We start from the raw sequence: 18,602 nt of genomic DNA on the forward strand, positions 1-18,602 counted from the left end.
ATGTTTGGCATGTAACTTCTGGCTGAATGGTTTTCTTGATGTTTTAACTGTTATGACATGTTTCTATGGGTGTTTATACATGGGAAAGTTGTTTAGTGAAGTTGTTTAGCCATTAGAGCCCATTTTGGAGACTTTCAGTTATTCATTGCTTTAAAGTGCATTTCAGCTCCTGAATAGCGTTTTTGATGCATTTACAATGTTTGGCATGTAACTTTTGGCTAAATGGTTTTCTTGATGTTTTAACTGTTATAACATGTTCCTCTGGGTGTTTATACATGGGAAAGTTGTTTTGTGAAGATGTTTAGCCAATAGAGCCAATTTTTGAGATATTCAGTTTTTCATTGCTTTAAAGTGCGTTTCAGCTCCTGAATAGCATTTTTGATGCATTTACAATGTTTGGCATGTAACTTCTGGCTGAATGGTTTTCTTGACGTTTTAACTGTCATAACATGAATATGTGGGTGTTTATACGTGGGAAAGTGGTTTTGTGAAGATGTTTAGCCATTAGAGCCCATTTTGGAGACTTTCAGTTTTTTTTTAATTTAAAGTGCGTCTCAGCTCTTGAATAGCGTTTTTGATGCATTTACAATGTTTGGCATGTAACTTCTGGCTGAATAGTTTTCTTGACGTTTTAACTGTTATAACATGTTTCTGTGGGTGTTTATACATAGGAAAGTTGTTTTGTGAAGATGTCTAGCCATTAGAGCCCATTTTGGAGACTTTCAGTTTTTCATTAATTTCAAGTCCTTTTCAGCTCCAGAATAGCGTTTTTGATGCATTTAAAATAATTGGCATGTAACTTCTGGCTGAATGGTTTTCTTGACGTTTTAACTGTCATAACCTGAATATGTGGGTGTTTATACGTGGGAAAGTGGTTTTGTGAAGATGTTTAGCCATTAGAGCCCATTTTGGAGACTTTAAGTTTTTCATTGCTTTAAAGTGCATTTCAGCTCATATATAGCGTTTTTGATGCATTTACAATGTTTGGCATGTAACTTTTGGCTAAATGGTTTTCTTGATGTTTTAACTGTTATAACATGTTCCTCTGGGTGTTTATACATGGGAAAGTTGTTTTGTGAAGATGTTTAGCCAATAGAGCCAATTTTTGAGATATTCAGTTTTTCATTGCTTTAAAGTGCGTTTCAGCTCCTGAATAGCATTTTTGATGCATTTACAATGTTTGGCATGTAACTTCTGGCTGAATGGTTTTCTTGACGTTTTAACTGTCATAACATGAATATGTGGGTGTTTATACGTGGGAAAGTGGTTTTGTGAAGATGTTTAGCCATTAGAGCCCATTTTGGAGACTTTCAGTTTTTTTTTAATTTAAAGTGCGTCTCAGCTCTTGAATAGCGTTTTTGATGCATTTACAATGTTTGGCATGTAACTTCTGGCTGAATAGTTTTCTTGACGTTTTAACTGTTATAACATGTTTCTGTGGGTGTTTATACATAGGAAAGTTGTTTTGTGAAGATGTCTAGCCATTAGAGCCCATTTTGGAGACTTTCAGTTTTTCATTAATTTCAAGTCCTTTTCAGCTCCAGAATAGCGTTTTTGATGCATTTAAAATAATTGGCATGTAACTTCTGGCTGAATGGTTTTCTTGACGTTTTAACTGTCATAACCTGAATATGTGGGTGTTTATACGTGGGAAAGTGGTTTTGTGAAGATGTTTAGCCATTAGAGCCCATTTTGGAGACTTTAAGTTTTTCATTGCTTTAAAGTGCATTTCAGCTCATATATAGCGTTTTTGATGCATTTACAATGTTTGGCATTTAACTTCTGGCTGAATGGTTTTCTTGACGTTTTAAGTGTTATAACGTGAATATGTGGGTGTTTATACGTGGGAAAGTGGTTTTGTGAAGATGTTTAGCCATTAGAGCCCGTTTTGGAGACGTTCAGTTTTTTATTACTTTAAAGTGCTTTTCAGCTCTTGAATAGCGTTTTTGATGCATTTACAATGTTTGGCATGTAACTTCTGGCTGAATGGTTTTCATTATGTTTTAACTGTTACAACATGTTTCTGTGGGTGTTTATACATGGGAAAGTTGTTTTGTGAAGATGTCTAGCCATTAGAGCCCATTTTGGAGACTTTCAGTTTTTCATTAATTTCAAGTCCTTTTCAGCTCTTCAATAGCGTTTTTGATTTATTTACAATGTTTGGCATGTAATTTCTGGCTGAATGGTTTTCTTGATGTTTTAACTGTTATAACATGTTCCTCTGGGTGTTTATACATGGGAAAGTTGTTTTGTGAAGATGTTTAGCCAATAGAGCCAATTTTGGAGATATTCAGTTTTTCATTGCTTTAAAGTGCGTTTCAGCTCCTGAATAGCATTTTTGATGCATTTACAATGTTTGGCATGTAACTTCTGGCTGAATGGTTTTCTTGACGTTTTAACTGTCATAACATGAATATGTGGGTGTTTATACGTGGGAAAGTGGTTTTGTGAAGATGTTTAGCCATTAGAGCCCATTTTGGAGACTTTCAGTTTTTTTTTTTTTTTAAGTGCGTTTCAGCTCTTGAATAGCGTTTTTGATGCATTTACAATGTTTGGCATGTAACTTCTGGCTGAATGGTTTTCTTGACGTTTTAACTGTCATAACCTGAATATGTGGGTGTTTATACATGGGAAAGTTGTTTTGTGAAGATGTTTAGCCATTAGAGCCCATTTTAGAGACTTTGAGTTTTTCATTGCTTTAAAGTGCGTTTCAGCTCCTGAATAGCGTTTTTGATGCATTTACAATGTTTGGCATGTAACTTTTGGCTGAATGGTTTTCTTGATGTTTTAACTGTTATAACATGTTCCTCTGGGTGTTTATACATGGGAAAGTTGTTCTGTGAAGATGTTTAGCCATCCATTTGAGCCCATTTTGGAGACTTTCAGTTTTTTATGCTTTAAAGTGCTTTTCAGCTCCTGAATAGCGTTTTTGATGCATTTACAATGTCTGGCATGTAATTTCTGGCTGAATGGTTTTCTTGATGTTTTAACTGTTATAACATGTTTCTCTGGGTGTTTATACATGGGAAAGTTGTTTTGTGAAGATGTTTAGCCATTAGAGCCCATTTTGGAGACTTTCAGTTTTTCATTGCTTTAAAGTGCTTACCCAGATAACAAAATTACTCTGGCCCAGATCTGGCTCACATTCACACTTTCATCCGGCCCACCTACCGCATGGAATGATGGCACTTGTGCGGTCCGCTCCTGTTTGCCAGATCTGGTCCACAAGGGAGCCATAGCAATGCCGCATGTCAACCAAGACCTAACCAAATAAACCAGAACTGGCCCTAATCTAGGCCACAAATTGGTTTTATTTTGGCCCACATCCGACACACATACTATAATTTAAGTGGCCCACATACTGCATGGAATGATGGCACTTGGGCGGTCCGCTCCTGTCTTCCATTTTAACGTTGAACCGGCCCACGTTCCTCATGTACGGTAATATGATCGCACACTTTGTCCACCCAGAAAATAACAGTGCTAATTACAACCTACAGTACCAGCCAGGTAGGGCTTAACTAAACCAGACCTTTAAAAATCTAAATTAAACAGCCAAACAGTTTGTAAGTAAATTATATTTGCAATGTTTTATTTTTTGCTCCTGAAAACAGAACTGATCTTGACTGGGCCCCTCAAGCGTCCTGGCAATCTTGCAGGCCTTTAAGGAATGCACAAAAGAATAAACTCAGTAGCAGACCAAGATTATCAATATGATTCCTCAATATGTTTTCTCTTTTTGTTATTGGTCAGAATATATATATATATATTTTTAAGGGAATATGTTCAACAAGGGCAGATACATACAATGACTTTCATAGTATTATTCAAATGTGTCTTTAATAGAATATCCTAGATACTGTAACTGACTTACAGGTTTCTTGGACAGTCCGTCTCCGTCCCTCTCTTTCTCTTCTCCCCCCATCTCTGTCACCCGCAAGGTGAAGCCACCTTTTAATGAAGGCTTCCACCTCCTGGTCTGTCGCATTTCTAGTAAGGCGGTTGTTTCTGACTGTCCTCTAAAAATAGAAAACATTGTTAAGTCTCAGATGGATTACACCAAGAGATGATGGCTGAAGATACCATGCAACAGCTGACAGAGGATGTATCATTTACATTGTGCTTCAGTCTCTCACTGGATGGGAGCCGGTGTGTGGTGATGCACAGCTGTGTGTGGGTTTGTGAGTTGTACAAGTGCTTGACCGTTTCGAGTTGAGTTTACTTTTAAAGACAATGTACTCGTTAGACTGATGAGAGTGTAATGTAACACACTTACCAGTTAGCTGCAGTTTGTGGAAAGCAGTTTTTCCATTAACTCCACGCCAGTTGAGCTGTTTGGCCAGGGCGTTGGTAAAACAGTGCTTCATTACCCGCCAAACACAATCTTTCACGTCCATTCCTCCAATAACACTCAATAAAGTAATCTGAAAAATACCATTTAAAAGCCATGTAAACATAGTAACCCAATTCTTAAATATTTACATTTCACTTTTCACAGGTTGGTATTTGGAACATTAGTCATGTAACCTTGTTCACATTTCTGGATACTGGCTGAATGTTTCAACAATGAACGGTTAGCCACCTGAAACTAGGTAGATCCCCAATCCCAGCTAGAAATATTTTTGAATACCCTAAAGCCTAAATCTACAGCACTTACCATTTTGTTTTTAAGGTCTGCCTCTTGCCTGAGACGATCCTCCACAGCCAGAAGGGAGTTAACATTGTTCACTGGCAGTACATCTTTTTCCAGGGGATCCTGCCCACTAGAAGGTTTTCCCTGAATGTTCTGCATTGTCAACTGGACAGCTTTCAGTTGATCCATTATAATTTCTTGGTTGGCAAGAAGTTTATGCAGAATAGCAAAAAATTAATTAAGAAGTACTTACAAGAAAGGCCAGCTGAAGTTGTTGCTGACTGTCGTCAGTTGGGGTACAGAGCTGGTCCGTCGAGGCGCAGGGCTGGTCCGTCGAGGCACAGGGCTGCTCCGTTGCGATACAGGGCTGGTCCGTCGAGGCGCAGGGCTGGTCCGTTGGGATACAGGGCTGCTCTGTTGGGATACAGGGCTGGTCCGTCGGGGTACAGGGCTGCTCCGTTGGGATACAGGGCTGGTCCGTCGGGATACAGGGCTGGTCCGTCGGGATACAGGGCTGGTCCGTCGGGATACAGGGCTGCTCTGTCGGGATACAGGGCTGGTCCGTCGGGGTACAGGGCTGCTCCGTTGGGATACAGGGCTGGTCCGTCAGGATACAGGGCTGGTCCGTCGGGATACAGGGCTGGTCCGTCAGGATACAGGGCTGGTCCGTCGGGATACAGGGCTGGTCCGTCGGGATACAGGGCTGCTCTGTCGGGATACAGGGCTGGTCCGTCGGGATACAGGGCTGCTCTGTTGGGATACAGGGCTGGTCCGTCGGGGTACAGGGCTGGTCCGTCGTGTTTCGAGGGTTTTTCTTAATGCCCCAATTATGTCTGGCCTTTTTATTTTTGGGGCTGGAGGCAAATTTATTATTTTGGCAGGGACAGGGACAGGGACTCCACTGTCACTCTCAAATCGGTTGTTTGGTCTTGTGGGGTGAGGGGAACACAGAAAAAGATAACAGAACACAATGTTGTACAATGTTGTGCCATACCTGCAGAAAGTGATGCATTGCAGTTTCCAGTTCCATGCGCATCCTTTTAATATTTTGTAAATTATTTGTACAATACTATGAAAGAAACATTCAACATCTTTAATAGGTAAAATAGCACTTAAAAACTTACAGCCTTTTTCGCTTTTTCTTTTGGATGTCTTAGTTTTCTTCCTCTGCTGTTTGGACATCCGTGTTTGTTTCAGCTTGAGGAAGTTTCATTTTGGCAGTTTTGTAGTTTGCTGTGAAAAACAAGACAGTTAACATTAAATAGATCAAATCAGTGAATCCTAAAGGTTAATATGTAATGTAGCCTACATACCAGCTGTATATACAATTCGGACACTGAAAGCATCCCACATGTGTCCTGGCTGCTCCTCACGCCGTATGGCCTTTGCCAATTCATCAGGCTTGTAATGAGATGGCCAATGACAAACTTGGTTTGCAACCCACAGTGCGGGTACCACCTCTACCTCTTGGGTTTTGAGAAACTCCACGATGTGAAACATGGCTTAGAACAGAAAGAGACTCAATATTACAAGTTTTAAGAGTATAAACACATTCATCTTTACTTTAACAGAAAACTGTTCCACAGAAGAATGTTTTCATGATAGTCGTAAGTGCTTTACAGATTGAATGATTAATGGAAGTGTCATTAGTAGTGTAAATATGGGATACACACCTACAGAGATAAGTGAAGACAGACTGGACACTGTCACCGCTGACTTAACTTGATGCCGATCTGCACGTCAATTAAGGCTAAAAATCACACAATATAATCAAAATGCCCCCAGGTCCCACAAGGTATGCAGTGTCATGTGTCAAAGACAAAATCTGAATTATTACTTTTTTAAACAACCTATTGAAAATATTATTATACACATAACCAACTTAGAAGGTAGACGAGTGTTGAGGAACAGTTGGAAGGAGATCGACACATGCCATTTCCAAAGGCACACACCCAAACATCACAGGAAAGTATGCAGTCAATTGTGAACCATAATGTCACAATAATTTGAACTTATAAGGAAATACAAACATATTATTTGGGGAATCATTTTGCCTCTCTATCATCATTAGCCCCATAACCTTACCACTTCTGTTCATCGTAACCAAAAAAGAGAAATTATGCCCATTTAAACTAATAACAATATATACATTTTAAGTTAAATGTGGTCTAAGGTACATCAAATCAAGTATACTTGTTGACACACAGGGTGTATGCTTTTTGAAGACAACAGGAGGGTTAGGACTGCAGTTTAGGATAGGTTTCCATGAAGAAGTGGAATAACAACAAACCCAACCTCCAAAGGTAACCTGACACACTTCTTCACATTGGCATCTAACTTTAAGCACATCAGATTGGATGACACATCTGACACAAAACAAATTCCCAAATCCGTGGAGTCAATGGGATAGTCCCAAAATGTTGCTATGTGTCCATATTCTTTGCAGACAATGTATTCCTCACCCTCAAAGACAATTATATTCTCAACCAAGAGTACTTTATTGTTCATTTTGATGCATCTGTCTCTCTCTGATGAGTTGATGATAAAATCATCTATTGCCATTTCTTTCAACTGCGAGACAGTTCCTGTAAAGCCTTGTGGAACAGGTCCATCTGAGTGCAGCCTTTTATATTTTTTGTTGGTACCCTTGTCTTTTATACTTGTTGAATCAAGTTTGGAAATTCTGCGTATAACTTGCTAGGTTTTCTAACCATTCTTTTGATTTGTTTTAAGTAGTTTTCAAAAGGAAACCCTGATATTAAATCTAAGTGGCCATGCACCTTCACGTCATCACTGAGATGAGTCAAACCATGTATGTTGTAAACTAAAAAACCCTGACCATAGAGTTCCCCAAAATGCTTGACAAATGATTTAAGTAGCGTGTTTGCAAAGTCATTTAACAACAAACAATATGCTGGACTAGCCAAAATGCATATACTTACAGACAACAGCATAACATTTTGATAAACCTCAGTAGTCAGCACATCCCTCAAAAATACTGGAACAGTGTAAAGTAAGAACTGCCGAAGTTCTGTTGCCTTCCATCGTAACCGTAGGCCTTCTAGCAAATTCTGACGGTATGTGACTTCTGAGAGCAAGTAATTTTCCTGAAATTAAAGATACCTGTCTGGATGAAATGCGGTAAAGCAACTTGCCACTAGTGCCCATCCACAAACTAAACCTGAGCAAACTAAATGCATATAGTCATGAGGAAATCCACTGACCATTGGAACAGACGTTTCAGAAAATGGGGATTGTCGTATGTGGTGATCTTCATCCTCTGCATTTGAAAAAGATACATCACTCCTTGCTCTGGCATTAGATTCTGGGAATGTCATGCGATTATTCATGTAAGTGCCTGACTGAACACATTTATCACACCCACTGTAACCATTGTGTGACTTAATGCCCTTAATAAAGGCCCTCGCAGGAGCATCACAGATTACAGAGCATACTGTCAAAAAGAAGGTCTTGCCATTAGCAACAAAACCACCACTCATAGATTTCAACTCACAAACCAGATCATTCAGATATTCTGACAATGACTGAGGCTTTGAGTTCCCACAATAAAGAGCAATCAGCATAGGTTGTCTACTATACCCTTGGAGCATTCCCAAAATTGGCCAGAACTGTACAGCAGAACTTTAAAAAATTGGAAGACCATCAATGTTTAATTGCAGTCTAAAACAATGACGACTTGGGACAACCGATGCAAGCTTCTGGAATATTTTGCCAAACATATTCTGTATACCAAAATAATGGAATAATCCGCCAGCCAAGGAAGAAACACTATAGGAAGTCTCTGTGTGGAGTAATGTCCTTGCATCTTTTGGCAAAGAGGGGTGAATTACCTTCAGGATAGACAAAAGGGCAGACAAAGCTATCAATGAAATGCCAAACTGTGCTCCCCAGTTTCTCAGACAACCTGCTAAATCCATTTCAGCGACATCCTCTCTTTCATCAACATGGATATCCTCATCACTAGTTGATTCACTTTCCCCATTACTTTCTGATCCACAGTTGGGTGGCAAAACCGAAAGGCCAGCTGCTTCATGTTCCACACTAATAGTCCTCATCAGTATTATCCTTGTCATTTAAAGTATCAAAAAACTGGTCGACTTTTAACAGCCCTTTTTCTCAAATTGCTGCGAGTGATATTCCATTTTTCCCTCTCCATGACAACAATTACTTACCCAACCTTACCGTTGGAACCTTCAAAATCTCTGACAAAGAAAGAAAAATCAACATTATAAAATGTGTAGCTCAAAGGTTTTTATAGCATATTACATATGATGACAAATTCCACCCGCGTTGGAGAAAAAATGAGGTGTGTTCAATTTCATGGGAATGCCATTGGCTGCTTCAAGTTAGACGGCTGCAGCCGACTGTCGGCGGCGCTGCACAAAGTCGAATACACCTATTGATTATCAGTAAACGTGTAACTTAACATGTAGGTGTAATTCACTGCATCTTTACTGAAAAGTTAACCAGTATTTTATCCATAAAGAAACCCTTTGAAACAAGCTGATTCAACAACTGCGATAGCATTGTCACTCAACCCTGCTCATTTGGCCTTTCTAAACATAGGTCTTCGCTTAAAAATTATTTTTGAAAAACTGTCAATCATTGTTTGTATGGAATTTTACAACTGACTTAGCTAGATATAAACTTTTCTTTTAACCTTTTGATTAATATCAAAAGGTTCACATGGTGTATTGCCAAGACGTAGCTAGGTCTACTCATATGCACCATATAGTAGGGAGGACAAACCCGTTTGAGCGTTTTTCCTGAAATACGTTTAATTAGTTATTCCTGGGGAAATTATGGAAGTAAATGACATATTAACGATACTAAAATACGTGTGCACAATAATATCAACAATATTTGCTAAATGTAGACGTTTTTAAAGGTTTTTAGTTTTACCTCGAAGCTACTTCCGTTAATCAGCTGTTCGTGAAAAAGAGGCTAGTTTTACGACACCGACTTTGGATGTAGCCTACTTTAACATGTTAGCCGATTAACCAGTACGAATGAGATATGTAAACAGCTACATTAACAAAGCTCGTGTTTGTAAAATATGAAGTCTTAAATACGATGGGAACACATCACATAAACAATTCCAAAACGTCCGACACGCCAAATGTTGTCATTTGTTGTCAAGCGTCCCTGAAGCTCAAATTCCGAGTCGGAGTTCCATGAAGCTTTTCATTGCAGTGAATGGGTGCGGGCACTCATTGGGCATGAACTCAAATATCTCAGAAGTCCCAACTGGGAAATGTTAGCAGTTTTACAGTCCTGTAGAGGAGATTTTCCTGAACAGATTGACATCAAGTTAAGGATGTGGCATTGAAGTTCAGGTTAGTAGCCAAGGGCGTAAAGACCACTTGGCTATTTACAGACGTCTTGGAATTCTACGTATGAGTTTTTTGGTGAATTTTCTTAAATAGTGACACAGTACATCTGTGTATTGGTTTGCTTAGGAAACGACTCTCATTTACACTTTAAATCACACACTAGACAGACACCAGTGTAACTGTAGTGAATAGTGATGGTACCTATACAGTACACATTTCTAAGGTGTAAGTTACTTCTTCTAAGACACAAGACAGGTGTTGTCAACATCTACAACAGGCCTACAGCACTGGTAGCAATCTTTTGAGAAATATTTGATAAAGCAGACATGATGAGAGAGTATGATACATCAAGGGAGGAGGTTGATTGAGATTTGGGCTTCGAGACATTATTCTGCCAGACATACAGTAGTTGATGGAGTTGGATCAGATTCAGTACAGTAAGGCAAATGCAAGCATCTTATTGACAATGTCCATGCCAGGGGCGTTGTTAGACATACACCTCTACTGGGGCACAGGCCCTTATTCATATCCCTCTTTTTCTTTCAAGCTTGCTGTGCACGATGCACTACTCGGCTATAGAAACTCCCCTTGCTTAACCCACCGTACAACAGTTCAAATACATTTAGTCATTTAGCAGACGCTCCAGAGCGACTTACAGTGAGATACGCAAGTTTGATATCAGCTTTAGCAGGGACATCAATAGTAAATGCGAGAGCATACATATTTTTCGCATTCATTTGAGCGCAAAATACTTTTGAGCTTCATGTAATATTGTTTTTCTGTTTTAGTCAAAATAAGATGATCGGTAGGCCTATCATTTTGAAACTTTATTTAGTTTTGTAATGTTTTCTTAGCCTACCTCAATTCTGACTTGTGTGCCGAATCCGACACCTGAACTTCTGTGTGCGTGCTGCAGGGGCTATTGGGCAAGCTCAGAAGAGCGCGCTGACATGGAATTCTGCGGTCATCGGTTTGAGTTTTCGGTTTAACTGCTTTAATTGGGATACTGCTTTGGCATAACACATCTTCATATGTAGGCACCACCGCTGATAATGTCGCTTTCACAATCCTGAACAGACGTCTCCTGAAGTGACGGTGCGCTGTGCCCCAGTGAAAAGGGTCTAACGACGCCCCTGGTCCGTGCATTTGCCAAGGACAAAACAAGCCTACGTCATTGTGTTGATTAGGTTGAATTAAAAAAGGAGAATGACAAAATGATATCTGCTCCCACGAACAAGCTCTAGTTATAGTAGCATACTTGTGCTTTCCAGTCAGTGTCTATTCTGATGGCCATACCAAGACTGGTCCTGCTTGAAAAGCATCCAACCATCCAGTCTCCATTTTTGTTGCCATTGTTCTGAGAAGCCTTTTAAAAAGAAAACTAGTCACTGTCACTGTTGAGTTATCGTTCTTCGAGGCAAACCGATCAACTACATCCTCATACATCTGAACAACATTTGTAGACTCAGTACTGCTCATCTGCAAACCATGAAACTGTCGCGTCTTCTTGTTGTTTCTATGAGCCAGATGACAAGGATGGTCACAACTTGACTTATTTTGTTGAGCTATCTTATTACGTACCACATACATACTTTCTTGTATCCACATACTAATTACATCATTATGTGGGCCTACTATACATGTTATATGTGACTTGTATGTAACAGCTATAGCCACGCGCCATCACAACAAGGCTCGTTTGCTACTCACTGGGCTCGAATGCACAACCTCTGACTTGCCAAGCGTGACCACTACCAACTACGCCAAAGAAAAGCTAGCTCTTCGTTGACGCGGGTGGCCTGTTACATACCTGAGGAGCAAGTTTTGTGGTTCTAACCCTGTTACATATAGCACAATACATTTCACCCTGTGTACATGTAAATGGTACTGTGTACATTTCCCACACTGTCAGTATGATGCTTGATGCACTGATCAAAGTTATTGTAAGACTTATGTTAGACAAACAAAGTCTTATTGTCAGTGTGGGAAATCACAGTGGTTGTTACATATACACAGAGGAAACACAGTTACATTTACAGATGAGCAGTTAAGAGCCCATGGATGCCACTTTGGTGTTTGAGGATGTGGATGGTTAGTTTGCCTCAACTTCTAAGGAGAATGGTCAACAGTGAATGTGACTTACATGTTTTTTAAAGGCTTCTCATAGAACCAAGGTATAAAAACAGCAGACTAGAGTTTGATGCTTTTTAAGCAGGACAAGTCTTGGTAACACCAATCAAAACTAGATTCTGATTGGAAAGCACAAGTAAGCTACTACCCACTTCTAGCTTGTTTGTGAGAGCCTTTTGTCATTGCTTCTTTAATTTAAATGTTGTACTCGATCTAATACAACGTGTTAGTCATCAAGTTCTGATGTAGTAAACTATTATCAAAGCATTGCACTACTGCCAGAGCTCTTCAGTAATTTTGGATTTACATTTTCCCATAGAGGGGTTTAGTTGCCTTGCACATCAAACAAATGAAATACTCATTCAGCTTTGTCAGCTTCTCTTATACTCCTTTTATTTTAACCTCTCTCGATCCTATAGTTTTCGGTCCTACTACTAGCTTGCATGTTTTTAGATGTTTATCTGCTACAAATGAATGGGTTGTCTAAAAAATGAGTTGGAAGCCAGATAACACTATTAAATTTGCCCTTTGCGCCCCTCCCCCCACCTGTCACAGGGCCAGGCTGCTGCTGTAACTTGCTAGCCAACCTTAACTGAGGGGACTGTTTGAACGCGGTGGAATTAAAAAATGTTTATCTTTATGTATATTTGAGACCACACATTCGTAGATGTACGTTTCCACTATATGTTAATGTATTTTGAGGTCGATCCGATTAAATGAGCAAAAACAAGGCACATCTGTCCATATTTTGTTAGTGAAGCAGGGAGAGGAATGCTCGTGGCAAGCTAACTAGCTGGATAGAGCGATGGGGAGTTTGTTTGCACTCAAAATGTAGCTCTAAAACAGGGGCACTCCTCAGACATAAGCTCGATTATAAAAAATCCCCCAGCTGGGAAATGTTCGCGGTTTTCACAGTCCTGTAGAGGAGACCTTCATGAACACAATGACATCAAATCGAGGCTGTGGCATTGAAGTTCAGGTTAGTATGCAATGGCTCAAAGTACTCTCAGCCAATTACAGACCTCTTAAAATGGGAAAACTTCTGTGCCACATACGGGATGGTATTCACACAGGGATTGGCTCTAATTTGAGTGACAGCTTGATCCACCAATTGAAAAACTCATCTGGGAATTTTGATTTTTGTAAGGGGAGTGCCGAGATGTTTCTGTCGCCGTTTGGCCTCCTAAACAGCAGTAGAATTCTAAGTTTCTCTAAACCGCGTCGCGTACAGCATTACAGTGAGCTACACTGGTTTAAAACTACAGGTATATAAGGACAATTGTACCCATGAATTGTTTACTAGTAATATCATGTCATAATAAATCATAAAAGGTTCATCGATATGTGAGGCATGTTTATTATTTTAACGATTGAAAACGGATGTATCACAGACCGCTATCGTATATGTCGTTCAACAGAGGCTAATTACGCTAACGACTCAGTCATCAAACGAAAATTGACTACTGTTTTCGAAAGTAAATGTACTAATAATATCAGCGTACATCGTATTGTATATTAAATCTCACAATTGTGTTTTTTATCACAATGTTAAATGAGCAATACGTTCAATTTTGCATTTGTTGACGCTTGGAACCCTCCGTTGTGATTACATTGAGAGCAGAACGTTTGTCCTCCCTACCATATAGGTCTACTCATATGCACCATATGCTATGCTACCTAGCTAGCGCGGCTACTTACTGTGGCCTACACAACTAATAAACCTAACTAAGCTTTAAGTGAAAAAGCGGACTATTGCCTTGCCTAAACTTCCCATGTAAATCCACACAGAACAAGCATGTCCTTGATTAAACAGTTTGTTTAGTTGAATATTAGCAAATGTATTCCTAACTAGGCTAGCTACAGTATTGAAGGTTGATTGCACGTGTCATAATTGGCCAACTGCCAAATAATTCTAGGCTTTTTGGAACGCGGCAGGGACATACATTGAATCAAACGTTCAGAAAGCCACGTTATCCTTATTTTAACTATTTTATTCTGCCTTTGTTTTAGTGAGGGCTGTATATTACTGTAATCTAATAAGAGCTAACACCATGTCAGCTACTGTAGCACAATTTACAGAACTTCAGAACAGAACTAAGACTAGGTTAGCACTAACTAGCTAGCTAGCTAGCTAAAACACTCACTAGACCATCTAACGCTAGCTCTAACTAAATTAGCAAAAAGCCATCCGTAATTCCTGTCTTAGACATCTTTATCAAAAAGTAATGCTTCGATAGTATATGCGTTACACGGTTAATTAAAAGATTATTACAAGATAGATTATCAAATAGGCAGATATTAGCTCTACTTACCTCTGATACTTTGGCGCTCGCTGTTGTCTCCAAAGCTGAGTGCGGCAAGACAGCAGAAAGAGCGGTAAGGCGCATTGGTTGCTAATGACTAGATACGCACGTCTTCAAATTAGATGTTTGGTTTTTTTTATGTTGTGGCCACAGCATGATGCTTTAAAATACATTATCAAAGAAAACCACAAATCCTGCACATAAACTTGAATATGCCAGCAGAATTATAGACTGTAAGATTGTTTGATTATATTAATTCAAGTTTTTTAACATTGCATTTTTTATTGAGTAATTGATTAAATACATAACAAAAACGGGTTCATAGAACATAGTTACAGATAAGGGGGATATTCTAAAATACATTATATACAATTATAATAATAAAATGGATAATCGGACACTTCATGTGTTAACAATATTTGGATCATATTTTCAAATGTGGGCCCCTTAGACAAACACACTGATATATGCTGTCCAAGGATGTCAGGGACAAGATTGTAGACCTACACAAGGCTGGTTGATGTGATTATTCACAAATGGAAGAAACACAAAAGAACTGAACTCCCTCAGTCTGGGGATCCATTTAAGATCGCACCTCGTGGAGTTGATCAAGAGAATGGTGAGGAATCTCCCAGAACTCCATGCGAGGATCTTTTCAGTGATCTCAAGGCAGCTGGTCACCAAGAAAACAACTGGTAACACACTACGCCGTGAAGGACTGAAATCCTGCAGGTCCCCCTGCTCAAGAAAGCACATGTGCAGGCCCGTCTGAAGTTTGCCAATGAACATCTGAATGTTTTAGAGGAGAACTGGGTGAAAGTGTTGTGGTCAGATGAGACCGAAATCAAGCTCTTTGGCATCAACTCAACTCACCGTGTTTGGAGGAGGAGGAATGCTGCCTATATGACCCCAAGAACACCATCCCCCCTGTCACCTGTCGAGGGAGGTCAAGGTGTAAGTTGCCAAACGTCAGCCTCTAAACCTTAATGACTTGGAGAATATCTGTAAAGAGGAGTGGGACAAAATCCCTCTTGAAAGATGTGTGCAAACTGGGTGGCCAACTACAAGCAACGTCTGAGCTCTGTGATTGCCAGCAAGGGTTTTGCCACCAAGTACTAAGTAATGTTTTGCAGAGGGGTCAAATAATTAATCCACCCATTAAAAGGCAAATACATTCATAACAATTTTGACATGCGTTTTTCTGGATTTGTTTGTTGTTATTCTGTCACTCACTGTTCAGATAAACCTACCATTAAAATGATAGACTGATACTTTTTTTGTCAGCGGGCAAACGTACAAAATCAATAGGGTATCAGGTACTTTAGCAGACACTCTTATCCAGAGCGACTTACAGTAAGTACAGGGACATTCTCCCAGAGGCAAGTAGGGTAAAGTGCCTTGCCCAAGGACACAACATCAATTGGCTGTCCGGGAATCGAACCAACAACCTTCTGATTAATAGCCCGACTCCCTAACCGCTCAGCTACCTGACCCCCGAATACTTTTTTCCCATGTGGCCCACTTTTGGCCAACACCCAGATTAGCCTTCGTCGACTGTGCCACATCTTCCACAAAGGTGGCCAACATTTGATTTTTGATATTTGGGCCACATTTGCTGTTTAACATGTGGGCCACTTTAGATTCACATGCTGAACACATTGCTGAGAGCACCGCATCTTTGCCAAAAAAGGCCCACATTTGATTTGTCATATTTGGGCCACATTTACTTTAGGCTCACATGCTGATACACAATGCTGCGAGCACCGCATCTTTGCCAAGAAAGGCCCACATTTGATTTGTCATATTTGGGCGACATTTGCTGTTTAACATGTGGGCCACTTTAGGCTCACATGCTGATATACATTGCTCAATGTCTCCAAAATGGGCTCTAATGGCTAGACATCTTCACAAAACAACTTTCCCATGTTATAACAGTTAAAACATCAAGAAAACCATTCAGCCAGAAATTACATGCCAGACATTGTAAATGCATCAAAAACGCTATTCTGGAGCTGAAAAGGACTTTAAATTAATGAAAAACTGAAAGTCTCCAAAATGGGCTCTAATGGCTAAACATCTTCACAAAACAACTTTCCCATGTATAAACACCCACAGATTCATGTTATAACAGTTAAAAGATCAAGAAAACCATTCAACGAGAAGTTACATGCCAAACATTGTAAATGCATCAAAAATGCTATTCAGGAGCTGAAACGCACTTTAAAGTTATAAAAAACTGAATGTCTCCAAAATGGGCTCTAATGGCTAAACATCTTCACAAAAAAACATTGCCTTGTATAAACACCCACAGAAACATGTTATAACAGTAAAACATCAAGGAAACCATTCAGCTAGAAGTTACATGCCAAACATTGTAAATGCATCAAAAACGCTATTCAGGAGCTGGAAATCACTTTAAAGCAATAAAAAACTGAATGTCTCCAAAATGGGCTCTAATGGCAAGACATCTTCTCAAAACAACTTCCCATATATAAACACCCACAGAAACATGTTATAACAGTTAAAACATCAAGAAAACCATTCAGCCAGAAGTTAAGTGCCAAACATCGTAAATGCATCAAAAACGCTATTCAGGAGCTCATATGCACTTTAAAGCAATGAAAAACAGAAAGTCTCCAAAATGTGCTCTAATGGCTAAACATCTTCACAAAACAACTTTCCCATGTATAAACACCCACAGAAACATGTTGTAACAGTTACAACATAATGAAAACCATTCAGCCAGAAGTTACATGCCAAACATTGTAAATGCATCAAAAACGCTATTCAGGAGCTGAAAAGCACTTTAAAGCAATGAAAAACTGAAAGTCTCCAAAATGGGCTCTAATGGCTAAACATCTTCACAAAAAAACATTGCCTTGTATAAACACCCACAGAAACATGTTATAACAGTTAAAACATCAAGAAAACCATTCAGCCAGAAGTTACATGCCAAACATTGTAAATGCATCAAAAACGCTATTCAGGAGCTCATATGCACTTTAAAGCAATGAAAAACTGAACGTCTCCAAAATGGGCTGTAATGGCTAAACATCTTCACAAAAGAACTTTCCCATGTATAAACACCCATAGAAACATGTTGTAACAGTTAAAACACCAAGAAAACCATTCAGCCAGAAGTTACATGCCAAACATTACAATGCATCAAAAACGCTATTCAGGAGCTGAAAAGCACTTTAAAGCAATAAAAAACTGAACGTCTCCAAAATGTGCTCTAATGGCTAAACATCTTCACAAAACAACTTTCCCATGTATAAACACCCACAGAAACATGTTGTAACAGTTAAAACATAATAAAAACCATTCAGCCAGAAGTTACATGCCAAACATTGTAAATGCATCAAAAACGCTATTCAGGAGCTGGAAATCACTTTAAAGCAATAAAAAACTGAAAGTCTCCAAAATGGGCTCTAATGGCAAGACATCTTCTCAAAACAACTTTCCCATATATAAACACCCACAGAAACATGTTATAACAGTTAAAACATCAAGAAAACCATTCAGCCAGAAGTTAAGTGCCAAACATTGTAAATGCATCAAAAACGCTATTCAGGAGCTCATATGCACTTTAAAGCAATGAAAAACTGAAAGTCTCCAAAATGGGCTGTAATGGCTAAACATCTTCACAAAAGAACTTTCCCATGTATAAACACCCATAGAAACATGTTGTAACAGTTAAAACACCAATAAAACCATTCAGCCAGAAGTTACATGCCAAACATTACAATGCATCAAAAACGCTATTCAGGAGCTGAAAAGCACTTTAAAGCAATAAAAAACTGAACGTCTCCAAAATGTGCTCTAATGGCTAAACATCTTCACAAAACAACTTTCCCATGTATAAACACCCACAGAAACATGTTGTAACAGTTAAAACATAATGAAAACCATTCAGCCAGAAGTTACATGCCAAACATTGTAAATGCATCAAAAACGCTATTCAGGAGCTGAAAAGCACTTTAAAGCAATGAAAAACTGAAAGTCTCCAAAATGGGCTCTAATGGCTAAACATCTTCACAAAACAGCTTTCCCATGTATAAACACCGACAGAAACATGTTATAACAGTTAAAACATCAAGAAAACCATTCAGCCAGAAGTTACATGCCAAACATTGTAAATGCATCAAAAACACAACATCAATTGGCTGTCCGGGAATCGAA

At 39.2% G+C, this 18,602-nt stretch overlaps 1 protein-coding gene and 1 pseudogene across 1 annotated transcript; both read right to left on the bottom strand.

Annotated features, from left to right (window-relative positions):
• Window positions 1–3,317: 3,317 nt before the first annotated feature.
• LOC146275277 (uncharacterized) lies at window positions 3,318–5,537 on the bottom strand (the record flags this gene model as incomplete). The annotated part of the gene is made up of 5 exons (XM_084703623.1): window positions 3,318–3,661; window positions 3,875–4,019; window positions 4,277–4,424; window positions 4,658–4,786; window positions 4,887–5,537. Coding segments are annotated over 4 exons (957 nt in total), but the record flags the coding sequence as incomplete, so codon positions are not given.
• A 770-nt stretch (window positions 5,538–6,307) lies between these two features.
• On the bottom strand, window positions 6,308–15,328 carry LOC146275278 (uncharacterized; annotated as a pseudogene).
• Window positions 15,329–18,602: the final 3,274 nt, after the last annotated feature.

The sequence above is a fragment of the Hypomesus nipponensis genome, chromosome 8, assembly GCF_054491055.1.
Source record: "Hypomesus nipponensis isolate SF chromosome 8, ASM5449105v1, whole genome shotgun sequence".
Classification (NCBI taxonomy): Eukaryota; Metazoa; Chordata; class Actinopteri; order Osmeriformes; family Osmeridae; genus Hypomesus; species Hypomesus nipponensis.